The sequence below is a fragment of the Falco cherrug genome, chromosome 2 (genome assembly GCF_023634085.1).
Source record: "Falco cherrug isolate bFalChe1 chromosome 2, bFalChe1.pri, whole genome shotgun sequence".
In the NCBI taxonomy this organism is placed as follows: domain Eukaryota; kingdom Metazoa; phylum Chordata; class Aves; order Falconiformes; family Falconidae; genus Falco; species Falco cherrug.
Genome location: NC_073698.1, coordinates 121964439 through 121988296, shown reverse-complemented (window position 1 = coordinate 121988296; position 23858 = coordinate 121964439). Strand labels below are relative to the sequence as shown.

The 23858-nt window shown below is 42.4% G+C and overlaps 1 protein-coding gene across 1 annotated transcript in view; it reads right to left on the bottom strand.

Annotated features, from left to right (window-relative positions):
• CMSS1 (cms1 ribosomal small subunit homolog) overlaps window positions 1-23858 on the bottom strand; it is a 236724-nt gene that overhangs the window by 5353 nt on the left and 207513 nt on the right. The window contains exons 2-8 of the mRNA XM_055702047.1: window positions 14515-14615; window positions 9693-9764; window positions 6616-6745; window positions 3645-3704; window positions 2849-2951; window positions 1490-1550; window positions 559-646 (exon numbers count right to left, since the gene is read on the bottom strand). Coding sequence (XP_055558022.1) covers window positions 559-646; window positions 1490-1550; window positions 2849-2951; window positions 3645-3704; window positions 6616-6745; window positions 9693-9764; window positions 14515-14615 — 615 coding nt within the window. The remainder of the gene's footprint in view (window positions 1-558; window positions 647-1489; window positions 1551-2848; window positions 2952-3644; window positions 3705-6615; window positions 6746-9692; window positions 9765-14514; window positions 14616-23858) is intronic.

Sequence of the window (23858 nt, the reverse complement as noted above, 5' to 3'; positions counted from 1 at the left end):
AGTTTACACTGAGCTCAGAGTGACATATGATACAATGACTTCTGCCTTTACTCCCTTTTGATTTACTTGCAGTGTTTGGTTTCCTGGAGCTTTAAATCTTACACCACGGTTTTGCAATCACTTCCAAGTCAGTGTAAATCAGTACTCTTGCCAAAAGAGGAAGTTCACTACCTCTGCCTGCTCCTTACCTGATTCTGTGTGCACACTGGTTTTGTTTTAATTGGGATCAGCTCACTGAGATGCCAGACTCTTGGAGCAGCACAAGAAGCAGGGAGGGGGAATAAATGGGCATGGACTGGGGCGGGGAGGGGGGATTATTACTCTGCCTTTCTCTGCTAATACTGACTTACGCCAGCTTTAAGTGATCATAAAATCAGCTACTAGAATCTTGACCTCATTTTGACTAACACAACACAAGTGGAGAAACAGAACTGTACAGTTTAGTACCCAAATTTACAGATTCATGTTAACTGAAGCACTTCAAAAACGACTGAAGCCTTGCTTCTCGTGACATGAAGTATAAAATATCTATGGAGAAAACCCTCCTTGTTCTCCTACCTTGCTCCATCAGCGCTTTTACTCTCCCAGGAGTTCCAACCCCGATGTGGAACACACCTTTCTCCAACATAGTCACCTGTTCTTTTATCTGATTTGATGAGAGAAAGACAAACCACAGTAAAACAATGATAGTTTTAGAATTTCTTCTCAAAGAGCTGGAAATAAATTCAAGATCTCAAAGAGTATCTTTCTAGAATACCATTAAGTAACAAATTCATCTTTCAAACTGTCAGACTGATGTATCTGCAAGAAAGTTTAAGAAATAGAACAGCCAGCTGGGCATCACACTTCTCTTGAAGTTCAGTCATTTCCAGCTTTGAAAATCTGCTATTGCACCAACTATTTTTGGAGGTGAGAACAGTCTGCTTCCTTCAGCATTTAAAAAGTTCTCTGGAAATATCTGGAAAACTAACAAAGTTGAATTAGCTCTAAACTCCTTCAAGACAAAGACACTGGAGAAGGGTGAAATAAAGCAAGTGACATTTGTGTGTTTGACAGCATTAATATCAAGGGCCAAACGTCCGCTCGTTACTTCCATCCTCCCCACAACTGGTGCTCTCCAACAGGTATGGATATTGGGTATCCAGGTGTCCAACTGGCAGAATGCAAGTGTGGGTGCTGGTACAGTTTGCTTCTACAGACCTATGTGCGTAAGCCTTCTATTTAAACAGGCAAAAGCCATTTGAATGAGCACCTCACAGGAACGTGGAACATCTTTAAAACACAGCACATGCATAAGCATCTACATTCTGCATAGGACTGCACCAGAGCTATTGGAGGTGGTGTCTGGGTAGCCTCCTCAAACTGCAAGAATGGGTTACCAAAGGAAGCGTTACCTAATGAAAGTCACTATTGCTAAATGCTTTAAAAAGGAAATGGTACTAATTGGTTGTTTAGTTGTTCTACCAAAATTCCCTTTCAGCTTTCTTACCTTTATGTGCTTTGCAAACAACTTGAGAACTCTGCAGTCTCCCTTAAATGCTGTCATTGACCTAGCAATAAAACAATTAAAAAAGAAAATGCAAGCATTAGGGCTGGGATTAAGAACACACAGGAGGAAAGCAAACTAACTGGCATTTCTCAATATTCTTGAGACACAAAGTCCCCCAGTGACCTCTGCTTGTACTTTGAATATGATGTACATTCTTGTTTGCTACTCGATCAACAATGATCGACAACTGGACCAACACAATAGAAGGTATCACTAGGGGGTAATATTGTTTAGATAGCTTTTCAGCATGCTTTCACAGCTAACTTACTTCAGAAGTGACTAATCACCAAATTCCAATTTGAAAATATCTCAGTTACTGAGACACAGGCATGAATGAACATGTGTGTGCATGCACAAAAGGACAGATCTGTGCATAGACCAAGCTGCATTTTAGGGAGTCTTCCTGCAGCATGACTGCTGGGAAAACCTAGGCTGCCACAGTCTTTACTGCAGAGACTGCCCAAATTCCAGTTAACCAAAACTCATTCACTGGGAAACCTGACTTATTTTTCTGACACTCCATTATGGCACACAGTAACAACTCTATGTTCTGTCTTAATCAAGCAGGAGACAATATATTCAGTATTTACTGAATATCATTTAAGACAGCTTTTTCTGCATTTTTTTTTTTTTTTGCATTGTGCCACATTTTTGATTTTCTGTTGTGCAAAGCTAAAGGTTTATATACAAGTATACATACAAACCACCTAAGTCTCAGAAGGCAGTATCTGCATGCAGGAGCCAAGCACTACTGGCACATCTGCTGCATCTGTGCTTCTATCTGTGGCATGGGCTCAAAATTCCCAACTCTCTCCATCTCATGTTGTACTGCCAGAAAATCATAGGAAATGGGGTTGAGACACAAAAGACAACCATGAAATTTGTGAGGTACATATTAATTCATCAAAGTCATCAAGAGTTCTGGACTGAGAAGGGGGAGGATAGAGAAAGGAAAAAGAAAAAAAAAGAGGGCAGGGAACACTTCTAGTGGTGGATCATGATGCTTTACTGGTTTACTCTGTTCCCAAGTATAACACCTTGCGTGTTTCCCCAAATTGGTTACACTTTCTTTCTGATTTTTAACAAAAATAGCAATTCCATGCAACTGAAGTACTAACTGTTACTTCAGTCTAAAACCAACCACAGCACTCCCATAGTATAGAGCAGCAAGGGATATTGCATCAGTTTGAGTGAGTGAATTTGTTGGCTTAGCAGAGGACAGTGTCCCAGTTTTGCCTCTATGTCTGTGGTTCCTCTGACTGATTGCCAACGTCAACAGAACATTTGCTATCGACATACTTGATGAGTTCCAGGGAACGAAGGGCCGAGCTGCAGATAACCAGCATCACCACCGACTTCTTCTCCTTGTGGTTTTTACGGAGTTTTGCCCACTTAGGACAGACTGCAATGAAAAAAACCCGTGTACACACACAGTAGAAGTTCTACATGTCACAATTTCAAATTACTAGAGTACATGATGAATGGTAACCAGCAGCAGGAACACACATGCTGACGCCTATGAGGTCTGGATCTCTGGCAACACTTTTACATTTAAGTCATGGCTGAGAAATGGTAAAATAAAATGCCCAAATTAAAATACAGAAATATCACATAATTGAACAAATTAGATAAGCATTAAAAATCAACAGTTTGTAAGGTGACAAGCCCATTGTCTTCACTTGCCACATAGCACAATTTGTATCAGAGAAAATCAGTTGACGAGAAACATTTACCAGACCAGAAGTTCTATAGAAACATACAAGAGAATAAAAATTCTCTTTGTTCATGTCCACAGAGAGCTGCAGGTTTTTTACTGTAAGATAATACATGCACCTACTTAAGAAGCCACAATAAATTACTGACAAATAATCCCTAACAATTAAAAGAAACCCTAGAACATTTTGATACAAAAAAGTGATAGAGTAAAAAGAGCCAGAAAACCAAGACCTGTCATAAAAAACCCCAACAAACCTTAAAGTTATTAATATCTCATAATTAAAAATATTTGGAGGTACAGATAACAACTGTAATAATATTGCATTAGCAGTGTTTGTCGTACAACTTTCATCCCATTCATACCAACATTTTAACTCACTTTCCTTCAGGTATGAAGAAAAACTGTGGGTGAGATCATTGGCTGGCAAAAAACAGGAATCTGAAAATATAAAGGAAAAAATATTTTTGTTGATGTCTTCTTAATAGCAAAAGGAGCATAAATGTTTGCTGCATAACTGCTGGTTATATTGATGAAACAACAACTTTGTTAATCCATCATGAATAAATTACCATTTGTGAAACAAAGGTTAATGTACATCTCATGTACAAGAAGCTTTACATTGGATAAGTCAATGATGGTCACATCCCTCAAGTCAATTGCAATTCCTTTCCTTGCTCTCACCATGAAACACTGAACACAGGGCTGCACAGGTGCAATCACATACTTTAAAAGAAGTTTTCGTATGCCTTTGCCATAATTAATCAAAAGTCTTAGCTAAAAGCCTTACAGTCAGCCTGCTAGAGTGTTCCTCCAGCCTGCCAACAACAGGAGGCATTTGCAGATCACCCAAACAATTCACACTGTCTAAGTGCAGGAACCTACCAATAATTTACCTGTCAATGAGTTTGTTCCTCTTTCTGGCCTTTCATACTGTGGTCATCTACCTAACTGCACCGACCCTAACAGCAACACGCACACAGCATTTTAATGCCTTCCTCCTCCTTCACTCCCCACTGCCTGCCTGTCTTTTACCTGGTCACTGTGTCACCTAGTAAGGCTTGTAAGCTCTCTGTGGCAGACAGGCCATCGAACTTTAAGCTTCATGCAGAGGCAATGAAGAAAGACAAGGTACTAACAGGTTCTTTGGAAGGTCCTTTCTCCAGTGTCTGTACAGAAAGTGTAAGTTCTTAAAAAGGTGATTAAAATCAGATGGTCTGAAAACCTGCCATCGTTGTTAAGGGTCCCTTGCCCAGTGGAACAATATGCTCCCATAGAGCATTACCAGTTCTGTCTTCAGGGACCCACATACTTGGTGTCATTCTGCACAAAGCACAGCACCTCAGGGTGCCTGTCTATGGATGTCTGCTGATATATTTTAACTAAGTATTTAGGACACTTCCTTATAGACATAATTCCTGTTCACATGGATGGTGCATTGTGCTAATGCTGGCAGCATCAATCCATCATTTCCACCGAAGAGGCGGTGTGACAAACTTGGTTTGTAGCTGATGCCTGGCTGAAGTCCTGCCTGCGCAGCTCCTTGAGCACAGCCACTCTCCATCACTCTATCTTCCATTTAACCAGTGTCATCTTGCTCAAAACTTTCATTTTGCACTGATCTCTTTCATTAAATCCAGAGACTGGAATTTCCTGGGACTTGACCTCCAAATGGAGTGACTGTGTACAACCAAAGGATCAGCAGCTGATTCACTTTTAACGTCACATTTAAAAGACACACTCGATGCTGGTGGAGATGGGCAGGGGCTGCACTTCCACTGGCATTTGGTACATATAGGAGAGCTCTTCACACCCACCACGGCCCTTTCCTCCCAGTGGCAAAACATCTTTGTTATTGTTTTGCTCTTCTGAACACATCAAGTCTCATCAATGACTGAACAATTCAAAAGAGAGTTTCTAAAGGACAGGAGCTTCACTCACTGACTTTTCAGCAACAGCCCTGCAACACTGGAGCATTAAGAACAATTTCAAACGGAAGTTTCAGAAAGGGTGGAAGAAACACACAGCTCCAGACTGCAGCGAGAGACCATGCTGACTGCAAACACAACCTCCTCTGCCGTGTCAGTTAACAAGAACACGCAACTCCAAGTAGTTGCTTGTTATTTGGTCAGTGCTTCGATGTGAATGACTTGACAGCTGTAGAAGTTTGCAAACTCCTTGGCACTCTAAGCCTTCAACTCCCAGCACAAAAAGAAAGAGAAACCACCTCCAATACAACCCAAGAGCCAATCCATATGGAAATGGGTCACTTCACTAGCCCAAAGGGCTCTCTTAGCAAGAAAGAAACCAAAGCAATTTATTGTTTGCTAAAACCCCTGAAGGTCTAAAAATATTTAACACAAGCTTTTCAAAGCAATCTGTATGGGAATTCTCCAGCCTTTCTTGATTCAACAAGAAAGCTGAACCTGCCCCACAGAAATAAAGAAGGGTCAACCTAGAATCACAGATATTAAGGAGAAGTGTATTTATGTAGAAAGACAGACTTAAACATTAAAAGAGAGAAACCACTGCTGGGCTAGAAGGCTCCTATATTGGGCACAGGTCACTAAGGGTTCAAGAGGTATCAAAGGTGTATGCAGGTTAGTTACCAGGCCGTTTGCTCTTCATAAGCTCTACCAACAAATAATGGACAGTGCCAATAAGATGACAGTGCCTCTTTATCTGCAGAGTAAGAGGTAGAAGTTCAACGTTGCCTTTGTCTCTAATGCAGCCTCCAACTGGCAGAAGCTGACCCTGCTCTGCCTTTTCTATCACTGGCTCTTAACTGGAGACAGAATATGGGAAACGAAAAGGGTCCTTGTCGTGGTTAAAACTTGGTCACTTTACACTTGGACCAAAACCACCGTCTAATTTCATGCCACTCCCTGAAAAACCATTGTGTTCAACATCTCATAAGCATGTCAGACTGATGCCTCATTATTTCTTTGACTACTCCTGTCAACCTTCTTATTATGCACCCAGATCAACTCAGATAATCCCAGAAACAAACTACATTTTCGCTCTCTCAGTTAGCATCTTGGAAGCTATTATTAGGAATCATATATTTTCTATTGGAAAAGTGAGCTTCTGAAAATTAATACTTCACAATAAAAGGACAGATTTAAACAATGCTGCTTTTCATTTCTGTAACTCCAAGAATCCTCACATTTATTCCAAGGAAACTAACGTATCTACTTAAACCAGCAGATGAATACAGAGTATAAGCAAATATCATCATAAAAAAGTACAACTCAGGACCTGCCCCAAAAATCCTTTCTCCTGTAGAAAAAGTACTCAACAGTATCATGAAAAAAGCATTTTTTATTCACCTATTAAATATAGCATAAGTTACCTGACAGCTTTAATTCCTCTATTTCAATCACGGAACGGTTTTCACCAAAATGTTGACTTAGCAGGTTTTGTAGATCTGCAGGCACACCAGGTTTTAGAGCAGATTTCTCCAGAATATCAGAAATTTTCTTCTAAAAAAACCAAGTAAAATGAGTAAGTATGGCATTTCTATCATCTCTGCTCTTTGGCTAGCTAACAACACTGTAAATAAATGCTCCTTCATAACTTTATACAGTTATACTGGATTAATTACAGCTTAATTAGAAAAAAACACTTTACAAGGGAACAAGATTCCCTTTGTCTTTAGTAGGAATGCAGATTTTAGATGCAAGTCAGATACTTTGATGAGATGCTCTGTGACCCTGAAGACAAAAAATCACGTGCACTCACCTGAAATGCTTCCCTAACAAAAACATAACAGAAAGCTGTTTTTGTGAGTTTTGCTACTGTTACACTTAAATATCAGTTTGAAAATTCAGGGTTTATTTAATCATTTGTTTTTATTTATTATTCTTAAAGCATAACAGCAGGACACAAGTAGTTATAAAAGTCTTGGTTATGCGTTGATTAAACCAGGGTACCTACCTATCTATTCTGGAAGGAAAGATGGCTAGCCAGACTCACAGAATACCATGCAAGTGTGATGAAAATGACGTAAAAGCTCTAAAAACCAGAAGTCAAGCAGAAAGAGCTCAGCAGCTGCTTTGTTCTTCCAAAATGTATAAACTTTTAAACCAAACTAATAATTTTTAAAGCCTGGATGCGAGTTCGTAATGATTGTGTGTTACACCTGAAGAATATCAGCAGACAACAGGTCTGAATTTTCACTCAAGTGGAAGTGTTGCTGTGTTTTTCCCCATAATTAAATAGATCACGAGGGTAGAATAACCCAGGGTTCCCACTGCCTGAATGATCTGCCAGCATTCAAGAGAACAGCGGATTTTCAAGGAGAGAAGCAGCCTGGAGACAACAGCAAGAATGTGAAGCCTCCCTTGTTCTCCCTGAGAAGCGATTCCCTTGATTAAGGTTTCTCATGAGGATGCATGGCAGCGTAAGCCTAGAAGCGAAAAGGAGCAGGAGAGCGTGGTTAGGATGGAGCAATAGGGTACACAGCTGTGAGGCAAACAGATTTCACAGAGGGATGAGGTGGGCCTGGAAGCATTTCTGGCAGCTCTGGAGGAGCGCCGAGTACCTTCAGCGCAAGTTCAGCTGGCCAAGGTCTGGGACGGCAAAGATGAATTGATATTTTAAAGAGTGCTATAGCGTGAATGTAGGGGACAGATCCGCTTCCATCCCTCTTTCCCTCGCTCTATCCCAGCACGCACTCCCTCCTGCTCTTCCATTCCCCACACTTGGCCTCCCCCTCCTGCCCAGTGCACCCCCAGCGCCCCTGTAACGGCAGCACAAGGGGCAGAAGGCTGGACAGGGAAGAGCTGCGCGGGGGCTGCTGAAGCCATCCACCCCACAGCAAAGGCAAAGCAGGCAGCCATGTCTCCCAGCCATCTGCCACCTGGGCTGCTGCCTGTTTCACCTCTGCTAAGGGCCAGCACAATCTCCGACAGTGGGATACACAGAGATGCAGTGCTTACGCCTTCCTCTCAGCCCACCTCTGCCCAGGCGCAAAGCCCCCCGCAGCCCCGGAGGCTTTCCAGCGGGCACCTGGCTGTTTGGCAGGTGCTTACAGTGCCTGAATGTGCAGCATTCCTTCCCAAGATCCACCCTCACCTGGCCCCACCGTACTTCTCTGCCATGCAACAAGTGTCTTCCCAAAGTGTGACGAGAGGCACCTGCAGCCACGGCAGCCCTTGCCCGAGGCCCATGGCCACACCGCTTCCCTCTTCTCCCCGTCAACCACAGGCCTCTGCTCCAGCCCAGCGCCACAGCCCAGGGAACCGCGGCTCTAGCGGACAGCATGACAGAACCATCAGGCTCCTTTTACTTGGTAATTCAGCGTAAGGTGCCATTCCACAGGACCATTACATCATTCGGTGGGCCACTTGGTTCCTTCAGGAGAATTATGGCCCTCTGGAGGGGAAAAGTCTGATACTAACAAGAAATTCCATACGAGCAAGAGCAAGGACACCTGAGCAAACTCTGTTCCTTCAAGGAGAGCTGCGGGGAAATGTTCCTCATGCAGGAAGTTTTATTATTTTTCCTCCAATTCATTCCAGATGCTTGAAAGCAAAGGGTCTTTCCCCTCCTTTTCCTCATTTTTGGAGAAAGCACTTTGTTTGGAAACCATAGGTCAACCCAATATATACTTCCTGATGGATTTTTTTGATGGGCTGCGTATGTCATCTTAGTGGTGTAGCCCCACTGAAATCAAAGGTGTAACTAGGAGCCTATTGTCTGCCCGAGAACAGCATCTTTTTGTTAGGTCTGGTTCACCAGTCTCTGCTGTGGGATGCTTTTGCTCTGACAGCAGTGGAACAAGGACCACGGTCACTTCTGCCAGAGCTGCATTTAAAGCAAACTCCTACTCCTCCCTCCCCCCATTCCCTGGATGATTAAGAGGCCACCTCTCAGCCCTGTGAATGAGCCAACTATTTACAGTCTGTCCTGAAAGACAATTAACTTGCCTGGTGTCATATCATGGCCATCTAAACTGCAGAGCATGTTTGCTGTGGGGGGTGAGGATGGAGCACGGCCAGAGGGACAGTACAGAGTATTTATTTATATACTTTTGCTATAAGCAGAAAAGCAAACAAAGACAGTTCTTGGCTCAAATGACATTCACAGCAGCTGGAGCCTGAGCACATCACTGAAATGGGACAGATTTTGCAGCAACTGAAATTCCACCTTCCTTTGATGTGGTTACATTTTCCTGGCGTGCAACACTTCCAGGTGGGGTGTAGACATATACTACCCTTCAGTGGAGTATAGACACAATGCCACAGCTCAGGTTGGGAGTGGGTATTTTCAGTGAAGCCACAAATGCAAGGATTTCCATTCTTCTCTGAAAGAGGCTGTAACATTACGACCATTGACTTATCACCACATGGTACTCCCGATTCTGAATCTTGTAACAGCACATGTACCCACTGCCCAGTCCCCAAACACGCTCTAGGACATTCATACCTTCTTTCTCCTCTTTGCCTTTAGAGTCCTCTCTTGTTTTTCTTCAGGCTGACTTAGAAAACACTCTGTAGGCTGCAAAGCATGTATTAAAGAAAAAAAAAAAGGAAGGAAGAAAAAAAGATTCAGCATCAGATATCTGATCACCCTGGGGGGGAGGAAAGTGTCACTGAAGGGAGGTAAGAGTGGATACAGAAAGTATAATGCTGGGGGTTAGGCAAAAACAAACCCAAGTGTCCCTACCTGTAGAAGGGATCAAATTCTTAGAAATTATATATATATATGAAGTAATTTTGGACTTGACATCTATGTTACTGTAACCGAGAGGGCAATAAAAGAACAGAAAGTTGAAACATGCAAGTTGTAACCACAATTCCAGAAAATGGTGAAAAGCAGGTTTTGATACATTAAAGAAAAACATCAAACAAGAGGAAAACATGAACAAAACTTTCACAAACTTTGTATTTTTCATCTTTATTATTGTATGTGATTGTTTTTCTAAACTTTGCCAATAGTGCTTTAAAATAACTGGGTCTAAGGTGAGCATCCAGATGGTAAAAGATACTACAGAACTGGGCGAGAATAATTGGAAACAATCATGTTCTGGATTTCCTTTTACATTTGTAATGCAAAATTTAGGAAAACATGTTTCAAATTTGTTCTACCCCATTCTTGCTTTGTGTCCTCACAGCATGTAGGATCAAATACACAGAAGAAAAATACACGGTGCATTTCAGAATATTCTTCATCCAACACGTGCTGCTATCATTAACCCCCTGAGTGAGCAAGCTGAATCAGTCCATTTGTACCAGAGTCCCTGCTCACATAAGCCAGAGTTCGGGTGTGTCCTGAGCCATCTAAAATTGCCCAAAACAGAGGAAGTGAGGCACAGGCTTTCCTTGTTTTGAGCATAGCCGTTTTCTTTTGCCTTCCTAGGGACTTCCACTTCATAGAAATGCAAATTAGTCTACATAGACAGGCTTTAGAGCTTAGTAAGTGACTTGAAGAGCAATGGGAACATACACTGAACTGCAGGAGAAAGCTCCTTGATACTAGGATGCATTTGCCTGGAAAAATCTGCTCCTGTGAGAAACCATGGAGAAGTCTCATCACACGGGGCATTAAAAGCTCAGGAGCCACAAATTCAGCACTGCTCCCCAGGGAAAGCCTGGAAGAAAAGCATCAGCACGAAAAGGAGCCCAGCTGAAAGCCAAAGAGGCTGCTCCTTTGTTCCCCTGTGAGGGCAGCTCCAACAGGGCCAAGGGACCAACGAAACGCTAAGAGAAGTGCAGGATGTCAGAGTCTTTTGGAGCCTTCCTTGCACTGCCCTCCCTTAACAGAGGAACTCGTCACAACAACTGGCACTACACGATCCTCCCCAGTATATTTGCACCTTTCCAAGCTTATTCTCATATCCTTATTAGAAGAATTTTGTTTATAGAGTTTAATTGTTCCTATTATGCCTGCATTTCCCTTTTCCTCCCCACTCCCTGGCTCATTTAGCTATAAGAACCAGGACACCACCATGCTCAACACAAACCAGTAACCTACTGCTTCTCCTACTTTCTGTGCCGTGATGCAACCACAGCCGATGTACTTGCATAGGGCACATAGGGCAGCAGTAGTGGCCCTGAAACTGGCTGAGGTCTGACGTTTTTATCTAGGAACTACCAGAGAAGAGTCGGTTGGGGACTAGCTACAGCCAGCAAAGCACCCTACAGCTCGGGCTGGAATATAGTGCAGCCTGGATCAGCACCCACCCACGAGAAGTCGTGGCAGGGACCGTATCTTGCCTCAGCCACAGAGATCTGTCTGTGTGCTCTTCTCAGGTATAAAGAGGTACGGTCTTCACTAGAAATCAAGGAAATGACTGCATGCAGAAACTCACTTCAACCAACAAAATCGCTCCAGGGTTAAAAAAAGCTGCTCCTTTTTCTTCTGTTTCTTGTGTGAAAACCTCTGTCCTGACTCTGATTCAAGTGCTTTTAAAACACCACCATACATTCCTTCATTCTTATCCCTACCATCAGCATTCCCAGACACTGAGACTGAAACAGAGCTACCCTCTGCCTTCAGTTCCTGCCCTACCCTTATGCATCCCAGCTGTCCATAGACACTCAAAGACCACTTGCCAGGTGTTTTAATTGCAAATTCCATGTTCAGCATCATATTTTATGCAGAGAAAAAGCCTTTGGATTGATTTAGTCAAGGGAAACTACCAAACCATCAAAAAGCCAGAAAAGGGCCATCCTAGACCTCTTTCCTCCGATAAGGTATGATGGTTCCCTATCCTAGAAAGTGCTACCACTCTTTCAGCTTATTGAAAGATGCCACTCGTTCACTGCAGGCCCATTTCTCCCTTTGTATACATTACAAACTGTTTTACGTAAATCTGCAAAAGACTCCCTGCAACTGGTATCTGCATAAGAAAAGAATAAAACTGTGCCACAGATCTGAAACATTTTCTCTAAGAGAAACAACTTTTTCTCACTGATAACCCTTCATTCAGCTGTTTAAAAGTATCACCAAATGCCACAGCTTCTTTTTAGGAGGCAGTATACAACCCCTTTCTCTCAACAGGAACAGAAGTACGCAGCAGGCTTGTAGTCAAAGCCTTACTTCCCCAGAGAAGCACTCAAAATTACCTCCTTTATGACAGCTTATATATATGTAGGTGTAGTATACTATTAGTCCAGCAATAATACATCCACTTTATTCAGACATTCAAAATAATGCCCTAAGAAAAAGAGAAACTTAATGCTAGTGAGTGGCTGTAAACTTACACATCTTTGATGATCTGCAGTCTAAAATATTTAGGTATCTGATCTGCACTGAACTTCTGACCCTTATCCAAATGTTAGCTGCCTACCTACTTATGCAATAGCTCTTTGCATGACACCCTTAAGAAAAGGTCATTTGCATGTTTTTCTTATGCAAGAGACAGAGCAAACAACCAACCACTTTTTGACATAGCTCCCTTGTGCTCTGTGTTTTTATGCTGTTTTTACATGGAAGTTCTTAAAATGCAGAAAACAGGAAATTTGTGCTGAGACAATTGATTTATGAACTAAAATGTCATAAATTCCTTGTTTGTTAATCATAGACAGAACATAAAATATTTCCTGTATTATATTTCTAACGTTTTTTTTTTCTTTACGTGTTGCCAAGTTACTGGAAATTCAACTGTAGAGGGAAAACATTCTTGCGTGTGTGTGAAAGCTTACATTCTAGGTCAGCCATATAGTCTGACTTTTGGAGTTTGTGACAAAGTAAACACATCAATGCACCATTCAGACTGGAGACAAATTATTCATTTCACTATAAGCCCGAGGACAGACTGCAGACTAGAAACATAAATGTTCGTGTAACTATTTGGTTATCTCCTGACTGGCCTTAAGGTGCCAAGCCCACTGCAGAACAGCTTTCAGCCTGTGAATAAGTCAGGGACTAAGATGGGTTATGTTATATGTACCAGAACTACAGAACTATGAGCTTTCCGTAAACACATCTGATTTTGCAAATGTTTTGCTCTAAAAGTCAGGCACGTACCCATGACTTGAAGCTCCCATAAAGCATTGCCTCCTGGAGTTTCATGGCTAAACAATAAATTACTTGATTCCAAAATGCACTGATATCCTTATATGACAGGAAGAGCTGTGGCAGGTGTTCTACTACAGCTGAGCAGTCCCAGTCCACCTCGGCAGGATAACATGTGTTGGTCATCCTTTCTGATAGTCTCACATAAAGAGCAAAGCAGCTCCTCCAAACCGTCTTAACTTAGTCCTAAATGCTTAAGTGGAGATGATGGTGATAAAAAGTGGCTCTACCTGCATCCTCACAGAGTTGATGTCCTCAGCATCTGACCCCCTGGGAGACCATGTACAAAGAGCATGTACAGTTTTCTGTGCTGCTCAGTTCTCTCTTTCCCAAACAAAACACAGAACCAGCTCAGGTATTTGGCTCACTTCACCTTCGGTCTCCTTGGAAAGACACCCAAAAGTGTAGTAATTGCTACTGTGTTGTTTACACTTCTCTGTTACAAAAAAAGAACACTGCTGCAAATGGTTTTCCACTTGGGCAAGTGCCTAAGCATCACCCAGTGAATTACTATCGACCTAAGGGTCAAAATTAATATCCATAACCTCAAGGAGAGAGAGCTGCCAGTATAATTTTAGCTCTTTGACAGCCGTTTGGTCAATTCTGCTGTACAGTATCAGAAAGACAGAAGAAATTTACCTTCCAACAAGAGACTTCTTAAAATCAGCTGACCTCTACATAACTCTTTTTTGCTCAAGTTGGGGTGATGCTGTCTCTCAAAGACCTTGCTGCCTTTCCCCTGGCATACTCCATGTAATGCTGAACACCACAGACAGTATTGGTTTTAAAGGAAGCTTTTAGCGGTGAAAGGCTATTAAAACATCCATCTATGTAGACCCAAATTCTTCTTCACTTAGACATTGCACTGGGGACGCGCTTGGGTGGATGCTGTACAATACAAAAATATAGCTTTCAAGACCTTATGTGTGCAGGGAAAGGGAAAAGGTTACAGGGGAGGACATTCGGTAGCACCACCCAGGCTTTTATCACTGGATAGTCCCTTCGTAGGAGACAGACCTACCAATCTCAACTCACACAAAACGAGAGTGAAGTTGTTACTGAAATGTACCAGACCATGATCACTTCCAAATAAGGCAAAATAAAGTAATGAAACAATCCTTTTACATGAACATATCAGACAAACAGTGAAGAAAACTGAATGAAGGGGGACTACGTTTCCCTATGCATTATCATCTCTGTGCTCTACACAACTACTAAATTTACAAACCTGCTTTCTTTTCTTTGTCACAGTGGGTTTGGAACCTGAATCTTGATGTGGTGCTGTCCTGTTACCACTTGCTTTCTCAAGAGCTTGATCATCTGAAGGATCTAATGAGAAAAAAGAAGTTTTTGTTACTGTGTTTCAAATCCATCTCCTACCCTTGCATTCAAAAATAGGGATAAAATCTTCAGCTGAAAGGTTGTCACAATACAATCTCAAGACTGGCAGTAAGTACAGCTGTAACAGATTTTTTTATCATTTTAGAACACTGGTATATGAAATTCATTCTAAGAGAAATCCCTGGCTTCCCCATTCTCCACAGTATTACAGGCAGGCAATATATTTCTTTATCTTTCTGGAATGCTGCACAGTGATTGACAGCTGCAGGATCACAGGTAAAAATACCTAATCTTCCCAAAACCTCCCTTGACTTAAACTAAGCAGTGAACGATGAAAGAAGATGTTATTGATAAACTACATCTCAAGTTGTATGACATCTCTCTGCATTTTTTCAGAACAATTAAAACATAATCTTGGATCCGTAGCACTGCATTCACCACGTATAATTACAGACCTATCCCATCAGACCTCAAAATAAGCAATAGCACTGGTACTGTACAGTAATGGCACTACAGTCCATAGGATCACTGTAAAAATACATATTTCTTGCTAAGTTTGCTGACGCTTCTTTCAGAATAAGTCATCTCCCACTAAAACAAGTCTTGTAGATGAAGGAAGAAAAAAATAAAACCAAACACACAGAAACATGCCACCCCAGCTTCCATCTAAAAGCCCCAAATGCCTTACTGACCCCATTACCTAGAAGAGGAAAAATTACAAGATTGGTATAATATCCGATTATATAAAAATATATGCAGCCATTTTCTGCAAGTTATTTGTAGTATTGTTATACTATTATTTTATACTATCAACAATTAACTATACTTATTTGTGTAAGCAATTACAATTATATTTTGCAAGTAATTGTGTCTCTTCAGTAATGATTAGACAAAGGCACCATTCCCAAAATTTAACCAGACTGTCTGCAAGACCTAAAAAAGACTTATGTTTTGAAAGAAAACTATTTACAATAAGATGTTTCTACTTGTTCTCCTCTTCATGTCTTCTAACTACAGAGAGACTTGGGGAGGCCCTGGAATTATCCACAGCAACAGTTCCCTCTAATAGTGCTGTATCAGTGCTTAAATTGTATTCAAACGCAGAAGTTTCTGCTGGGGACTGAGTTACTTCCCTGATCATTGCCAGAAACATTATCACCCATAAAACTGAATAATTAGAAGGGAGTAACTCAGTTTCGGCACCTGGAATATTTCCATCCAACAGGTACTCAATCCTTGTTGCAATCTCTGTATTCTGAAGTTGTAAATTCACAGCTTCAAGATTATTTATTTTGAATAAAGAGGAACAGTATGGTTTCTTAAGCATCACCCTGAGTATGGACGACATAGCTACATTCATGCAATAAATAGCTGTGAGCAGAGTAAAATGATGGCCAGAGAAGGTGAGAGGGAGAAAATCTGGCTGGTATTTGGATCAAGCAGGGCTGGTATTTCCTAATTCCATGTTAAAATAGGTACCTATTGAAAAAAGGTAAGTGAAAGGGTATGTGACAGATAACCTCAAAAAAATTAAGTGAAAGATAAGTAAAAGGATATGAAGGGGAAAAGGCAGTCTTTATTAATCCACAGATGCAACATTATATATTATTCATCAGTCAGGTAGTAGCTTTGAAAATCCTAATGCAACAGACCAGGTAACAAACCAGGTACGTATTTATGCCTGGAAAGATACCACCTTGTAAATTCCACCCCTTCTTCCACTTTGAAAAGCTTGTGAAACAGTCAGCATCCTAAAGATGGGTTGTGACAGCTTTTAAGAGTTCAAAACCATTTGGGAAGTTGAAAGCTAGCAAGTGAAGAAAATCAGTGAATGTTTTAGCAGGTTGGATGTCACTTGTCATGAAATCTTACTCGGTATAGCTCAGATTCTTGGCAAACTGCCAGAGCTTTAGAAACTGAGCAGCAACTGAGAAGAGGATTTGTCTGTCCAGTACAACTAAGAGACTCCTACGTGAAGGGGTTAGAAAAACACATTGAGGAACTTCGTTCAGACCATAAGAAGCACCATGGAAGAAATGATGATGGTTCACTTGCACCTCAAGGCAGGATGAAGACATATTATGAAATCTTAAATGGGAACCCCCCAAGGAAAGGCCCTACTTCCAGCTGTAGCGCAAACACGAGCACCAGGTGGGCACTGCAGCCCGGCCGGCCTGCCTGCTGCCTCCTCCTCGCAGCCATGGCCACCACAGCAGCTGAGCAGGCTGCAGCCGTGCCCGCACCAGACCTCACGCAGGGCAAGTGGCTGGTGGCAGCGGAAGCGCAGGGATGTCACCCCTGGCAGCCCCTTACAACAGGCAACTGTAACACCAGGCTGCCCCTAAGCTGTGCCAAGCCAGCCTCAGAAAGGTGGCGGGCCTTTCGAGGGTCTCTGCTGAAAGGGCATGGGCAAGGGAGGTAACAAGCTTGAATCCCAGGCTTACTTGTACACTAGGAAGTACATGGCACTGGTCTCCATGAGTCACCCTCACAAGCTGTCTTCCTTGCCTTCTAAGGGATGAGCCCAGTCTGATTGACTCTTCTTCTGAGCTGCCATACAGTTCATGAACCAGAAGAACGAACCCCCATCCACAGTCTGTCTCTTTTGCTAGAAATCACTGTTACTGTCTCCACAGTGTTCATCAGACATTGGCTGAAGGTGAAAAGAGTTTGCTGGGAAAGCTTACCGGCCACCAGAAGTAAAAAGGAGAGAGGATTCCAAGGCCAACTGCCACTGCACTCTCCAAACTAGCCAGCTGTGAGAAGGTCTTTTACCATCTCATACCAGCATACTCTTCATGCCGGTCCCTCTACTGCCTTCTCCCAGTCTCTCCGCATTAAGGGCGCGCTCTCCCTCTTCTCTCTGCTTCTTCCTCGGCTGCTCTATTCATCGGCTCTCAACCACTTCACAGAACCAGGCACAGCTGCACTGTATCTACATTGGCCAACCCGCCGCCCCTGAAGCCAACCCACAGTTGTATACTATCAAAGCTAATTAACCCAGCTGCATTCCTCTACAGCCAACTTTTTTTTTTTTTTAACATCATCAATGGCAATATGGGTTTACTTTTTTATAAACTTACTATTAATGCACAAAAAAATGTAATATATATATAGTCCTGTACAGCCTAACACATGGCAGCAGGGGAAGGAGGAAGAAAGCAAGCTGAAGGTTTGGGAGACTAACAGATTTCTTCCTTATATCTGTATCAGTCTACTGGGCTCTTCCTTTCTGTCCTCCTGAGGACAGCTGAGTGCCCCTGCCCAGGAACAGCTCCTCCCCAGCCTATTCCTCTCCGAAGCCACTGACCACTTGTGTCCTCTGGCCACTTTGGAATCACAGATAGGAGATTCCATGAGCAGAAGCTGGAAAATTACATCATCCAGTATACTCCTGAAAGTTTCAAAGGTGTCTCGGTAACTCAGGGTTACCCCCGTGCACTGCCACGGGCTCGTTACGTGCTGTATCACCTTTCCCCTGCCAAGGAGGATCTCCCGTGCTTGAGAGCCCATCACTGACTTCTGTCCCTCCTGCCCTGACTCCGGAGGTACTGGAGGAGTGACCAGCTTTTACACACATCAGCTCTGCACCACCAGGGTCCTGGATGCACTACACCCAAGAGGCTGCAGAGCGAGGATATAAACAAAGTACATCAACGAAATCAGAACTAAGTGTCTCTTTGTCCCTCTTGTTCACTGTGCTTGAGCCCCAGACACCCCTTCTCGAGTGTAACTGTGTATGTCTCGCTGAATTGAGCTGCTGAGCCAGCTCTTTCCAATATTTCACACTGGAAATAAATCAGAACTGCATAAAATAGATTCAGGGGAAGCTGCCCGTGATCTTTAAGCATTCCTTCTTAAATCTCACTTGGCATTCTCCAAAGGCAAACAGGAGTCATCTAAGTTTTAAATAACCTCTTCTCTTCCTCATAAGTAAAAGACACACTGCTAGCAACAGCAACCTAAATCTGGACAAACGGTTTCCATGATCTGAAATAGCCTGACAAACAATGCACCACCTGCTCACTGCCCATCTGAGTGCTGGACTGCGCTCCATGACACAAGGTCCCCCACTTCCAGCAAGGAACAAGGGAAGAAGGAACCAGTGTCCAGCCCCAGACTCAGCAAACAGCTGTCAAAAGAGTTAAAATTCGAGCATCTTTCCGCAGTACCCAAGTACCTTTATCTCATACCAGAGGAGAACTTCTCATTTGTTCCAGAACCAGGCACTCGTGTCCCAGCCAAGACAGCCATTCGCTCTGAGCCCTGATTGCCTGTGACACCGTGTCAACTCCTGTGATGACAGCAGCATTTTGCTGTGGGCATCAAAGTACTACAGGCCAGACTCTGCCAACCATGCTCACGTTAAAGAGTGTACCTTCCTCTGCAAGCCGTTACCTTGATGTCAGCGGGGTTATTCACAAAATAAATCATAACGTGATGCAAATAAACGCAGAAGCGCTGAGCTCACAGATCCCAAACACATCTGCATCAGAGCAGCACTGCTTGTCCTGCTTCCAGGTGCCAGCTGCCCAGCAGACTCCCCTCTGACAGAACAGGACAGAGCGCAAATCCTCCCTTAATAACAAGTGGGCACAAATGCAGAACCTAATTGATTACTACAACATTGACTTTCATCTCCTTTGTGGTGCAAGCGAGTGGGCAAGCAGGCACTGACAGAACACACTGCTGAAGGGGCGGTGTTGTTCAGTGCAGCCGCCCTCTGTGTCTGCCGTCCTGCAACGTGTGGACCTTACGCAACCACAAGGTCATCAAAGACATCTGAACGATCATGTAATGCTCTCGATATAAAAAAATGAATGTGAATTCCGCAGCTCTTCATGTTTTTTCCTTTGGTGTTGCATCAGTAGCATGGCAGACACTAACAGGCTTCCCAGTCATTAAATATTTGTTTGATTTTATTTTGAACCACACTGAAATGGAGAAAGCCATTTATGCTTTAACATATACATATATGAATTATACAACTTTCTCCTCTATGATACTGATCACTATTTAAAATCATTCAGTGCAATGGTTTGTAACTTCCTTTGAATTTAATATTGATATAGACACATGTCTAAGTACATCACTATCTATATTATATATATACACACACGTATAATACATACATATGTCTGCAAGTTTATACACATAAACAAATAAGCATAGCGATATTCAGATAATATAACAGGTTCCCTTTAATCATCACCTTTATTAACCGATATACTCACAAAAAATGCACATTTGCTTGGTTACTTATACTAGTATTTTTAAAGGCAGACAAGACTGTAATGATATAAGGAAGAAATGACACATGCTTTGATGTGAAAGCAATTTTGTTCATGCAAAATAGCTAGTACACACAAATTTGTGTTTGCTAGGCTGATTCACCATTACTGAGACTTCTGACCTTCAACATGCCACTTTTCTCTTCTAAAGTGATTAATAAAGGAGTTATAGTGACCACAACATAAATACTTAATACTTACAAGAACTAAGGCTGACTGAAAAAGTGAAAATTCTAGGTAGCATGCCTCCAAATGCCCTGAAATAAAGAAAAGGTTCCAACAGAAATGTAACAGAAAATAATCTTAAAATTCTTTGGAAGTGAACTTGTGTTTCAAGCCAGCCTATGACTGAAATGAAGACAAGGGAGCTCACAGAAATGATGGCAGCTATGGGAAGCTCCTCACAGGAAGAGAGGACAAAGGGAACAGAAGGGGGTTTTTGAGAGAGAAAGGAGGCATGGTGCTTACAACTCTTCATAATATAGGAACAATGAACATTAATCAAAAAGAAAGCTCAGAACAGAAAAATATTATTTTGTGCACACACCGAGATAACTAAAGGAATTATTTCCACTGCTTTGGTTGGGGTTTTTTGTTTGGTTTTTTTTTTATCTGGAAGCCAAGTGAAATTAGACATCTATTTGGTATCCAGAAGACCTCCAGTGACACAGGTTGGTGCAGGAGAAGTTCATTTCTTACCATTAAACTCATCTCTGTGATGGAATTGGGAGGGAACCTGCCTTGCACGTCCATGAGGGAGACTCCCTCAACTTTTATTTGATGTCTCTGGCACTGCCCACTGTCAGAGACACACTCTGGGTCAGAAGAGTCTCTGGGTCTGAACAGAAGTCCCTGCTTTCTCTCTTATGCTCCCATCAGGGCTAAGTATCAGTACTAAACTATAATTACTTACATGAAAACAAAGTTTATACATAATTTATTATTGCCACACCCCCTGCCCTGCTTTTCCCCCTCCTGACTTCCATCCTCCTCCGACTGATCTAAAATGGCCTCGTATCTGAAACCAGACTTCAAATAAAGCCTGTGTTTTCTGATTTTTAACAAAAAGTCCTGTACACCATGGAAACAGATCTTGTATTTGTTATGCTCTCTTTCTAGTTTCAGGTATGTTACAGGAAAGTATGTGCTTGTCATTACCCTACAGGTGGGTGCAGTTTGTTCAGTTTGGGTGTGCTACAATGGACTGACTTCAGGCTGCTTTGCAGGCTGTGCTTGTATTTGTTGGTTGATTAAACAGTACTGATCTGAGTTCATTAATCTGGAGGGAAACTATTTCTCAGGGCTCCCAGCTTTAAATTCAACAGATTAAAAAATATTTGATGCTGGGTAAAATACCAAATTTGTTAGCCACATTCACAAGTTTTTTCTTAATTGCAATTTTAGATTCCTTTTCTTTGGGAGGAAGAGAGGAGAGGTGGGTCAGGGAAAATAATAAAATTGAAGCCTGAGGCTTCCTTATTATTATCATAATTTTGCCATTAAAAACTGGCCTAAATCTTTAGTGAATCAGATTAAGTAATCTTAATGCCACTGCACTACTCGAATCTTTCTCACTGCATCTCCCCTGCACGTCCCATCGGGCACACACAGTTCAAGGTCAATTAATTTTCTGTAAAATGTAACAGCTGCCAGCAAAATTGGCTCCCAGGTCCCTGTTCACCCTTGCTCAGGTGGGAGGCCTTCTCTTGCCACCACAGCTGTGCCGATCACAGTGATGAGGTAAAAGTGATAAGGACAGTGTTTTATCACAGTGCTAGGGTACCACTCCTCCGGGCAGCGCGGAACATGGCACTCAGGTGGTCCTGCCAGGATCCAATGGAGCAGACCACATCTTTACAATGAGACAGGCCTGGCTGGGGGGCTGATTAACGAAGAGAAAAGGATTAACATTTTAAATATTTTAAAGCACTCCCAGCTACACTGATTCCCTGACCAAAGGGAAAGGTTCCGTGCCGCAGTGGAGAAGCAGGCACAGAAGCCGGTGGTGCACAGCAGCAACAGGCAAGCAGCGGCTCAAACCGCCTCCTGGGCCGATTCCCAGTTACTCAGCTGCGTGTCACCGGCACTGCCAAGCCCGAAAGGAGGATCTCATTCTACCAGGACAATCCTCCTGAAGTTCCCTCTCTGTAGGCAATAGACAGCTTTGAATTTTCCCATTAAGCCTAATGACAACTCAGATGCCCTGGAGCCCATAGTGTAAAGCCAACTGGCCAAGCAATAGCTATGAAGCTCTTCTGGGGACCTCCAGACCAGCCACATGGGATGGCTAAGAATGACATTTTATTATTAAAACAATTCTTCAGACCAGTTGGTGGCTACTGACCATGACAATACTACAGAAACTGCCAGTATGTGAGATGAAACGTTAAGTTACAAAAGTAATCTATCCTTGGGGAAGATCACCACTTAACTATTGCATCAAAAATAGCTACAACAGTGTCAGTACTCTCTTTATTTCTCACACTGCTCTGACCAAAATTCCAAAGGGTTCACTAGCACCCCCAGAAAAATAAACAGTTCTCCCCATCGCACGCATGCACCATCTGCAGTGGCACCACTGAGAAATCCAGATGACAGATTACAGAAAAAAAATCCAATCATCCCTTTACCTCCTTGAATAAGGATTAGCTAAATCATTTAAAACAGTACAATGAAACAAGATTTAGTCTTAGAAATCAGTAAGAGAACACATGGACTGACAAGAAATGAAAAATGAATATTTAATTGCATCAAAGGACATAATATTACAGCTCATTGGAAATCTTTGATGTAAACAAGAATGACAACATGGCTAAGCAGTGTGCCGCTTCAAAAATAAAGGATGATTTTTTATTTATTTTTTTCATTTCAGCTTTTGCAACTCCAATTTTAAAATACTGATGAAGTTTTCATACTTTTCCCACTGGGGTCATGAAGCAATAGAAATGCCTTCACTCCTAAGGCCTCACAATACTTGCTATTTTGAGCATTTGTAACTAAAAAGGCAAAACTGTGAATGAACCAGTACCTGTTACTGTTGCCAGGGAGTAAGAAGCTGCACCTAAAGTGTTGCTGCAGGCGACCACCAGCGCGTCACTGTTTCTTTGTGGCCTTTCCCTGTCAGGCTGCTGCACCAGAGAGCACGGCTGCCTCCTGGCTGGGCATCTCCACCGTAATTACAGGTGGTGGCAGCTCCACCACCCCAGCCCAGCCGTGGCCCCCCAGGGCCTGGCACTGCCCTCCCTTCCCATCTCCATGGACTGAGGAGCCCTTTCCCCAGACAGGTCTGTTCCAGCACAACAGTAAGTTTTTGCATTTGCGAGGATGCCCTAACTGCAGACTTTAGCTGCCAAGGTACCTTAAAAAAGGTATTGTAAAGCCTATTTGTGAGGCACACCTGAAGGGCATGCTACATGCAACCGAGCAGAAAAAGACACAAGTTCTATTAAAGAATCAAAAGCCCTTTATTTTGTCCCATTAAGTAACATTCAGACAGCATAAGCTCCTTCCCACTCCGTCCTGCCTAAGCGTGTGTCAAGCCGGAGCTGCTTGCAAACACTCTGCAGGAATTCCCTGTAAGAGTTTCCAAGTATTGGCAAGAGCTGGTACTACAGAGATGACAGACACTGGGCAGTGCAGAAGGCACATCTACCACAAATATTTTTTTGCCCAATAAATCTGGTGACAGGATATTCAGTTTAGGTTCCTCTTTCTTACACTGAATGACAATTTAAATTAAAACCTTACCCATTCAAGCAATAAAGAACAAGTCTTAATGGAATAACATCAAATTAATTTTCACTATACTCTAATATGACAAAAAAATTTTCATCACACAGACGTAACTGCCACGCAAAGGATCTTCCACAGAACATTTCTAACAACCACTTCTCCTTTCTCCCTTATTTTTAATACTTTCTCTTTAATATTCAAAACAGGT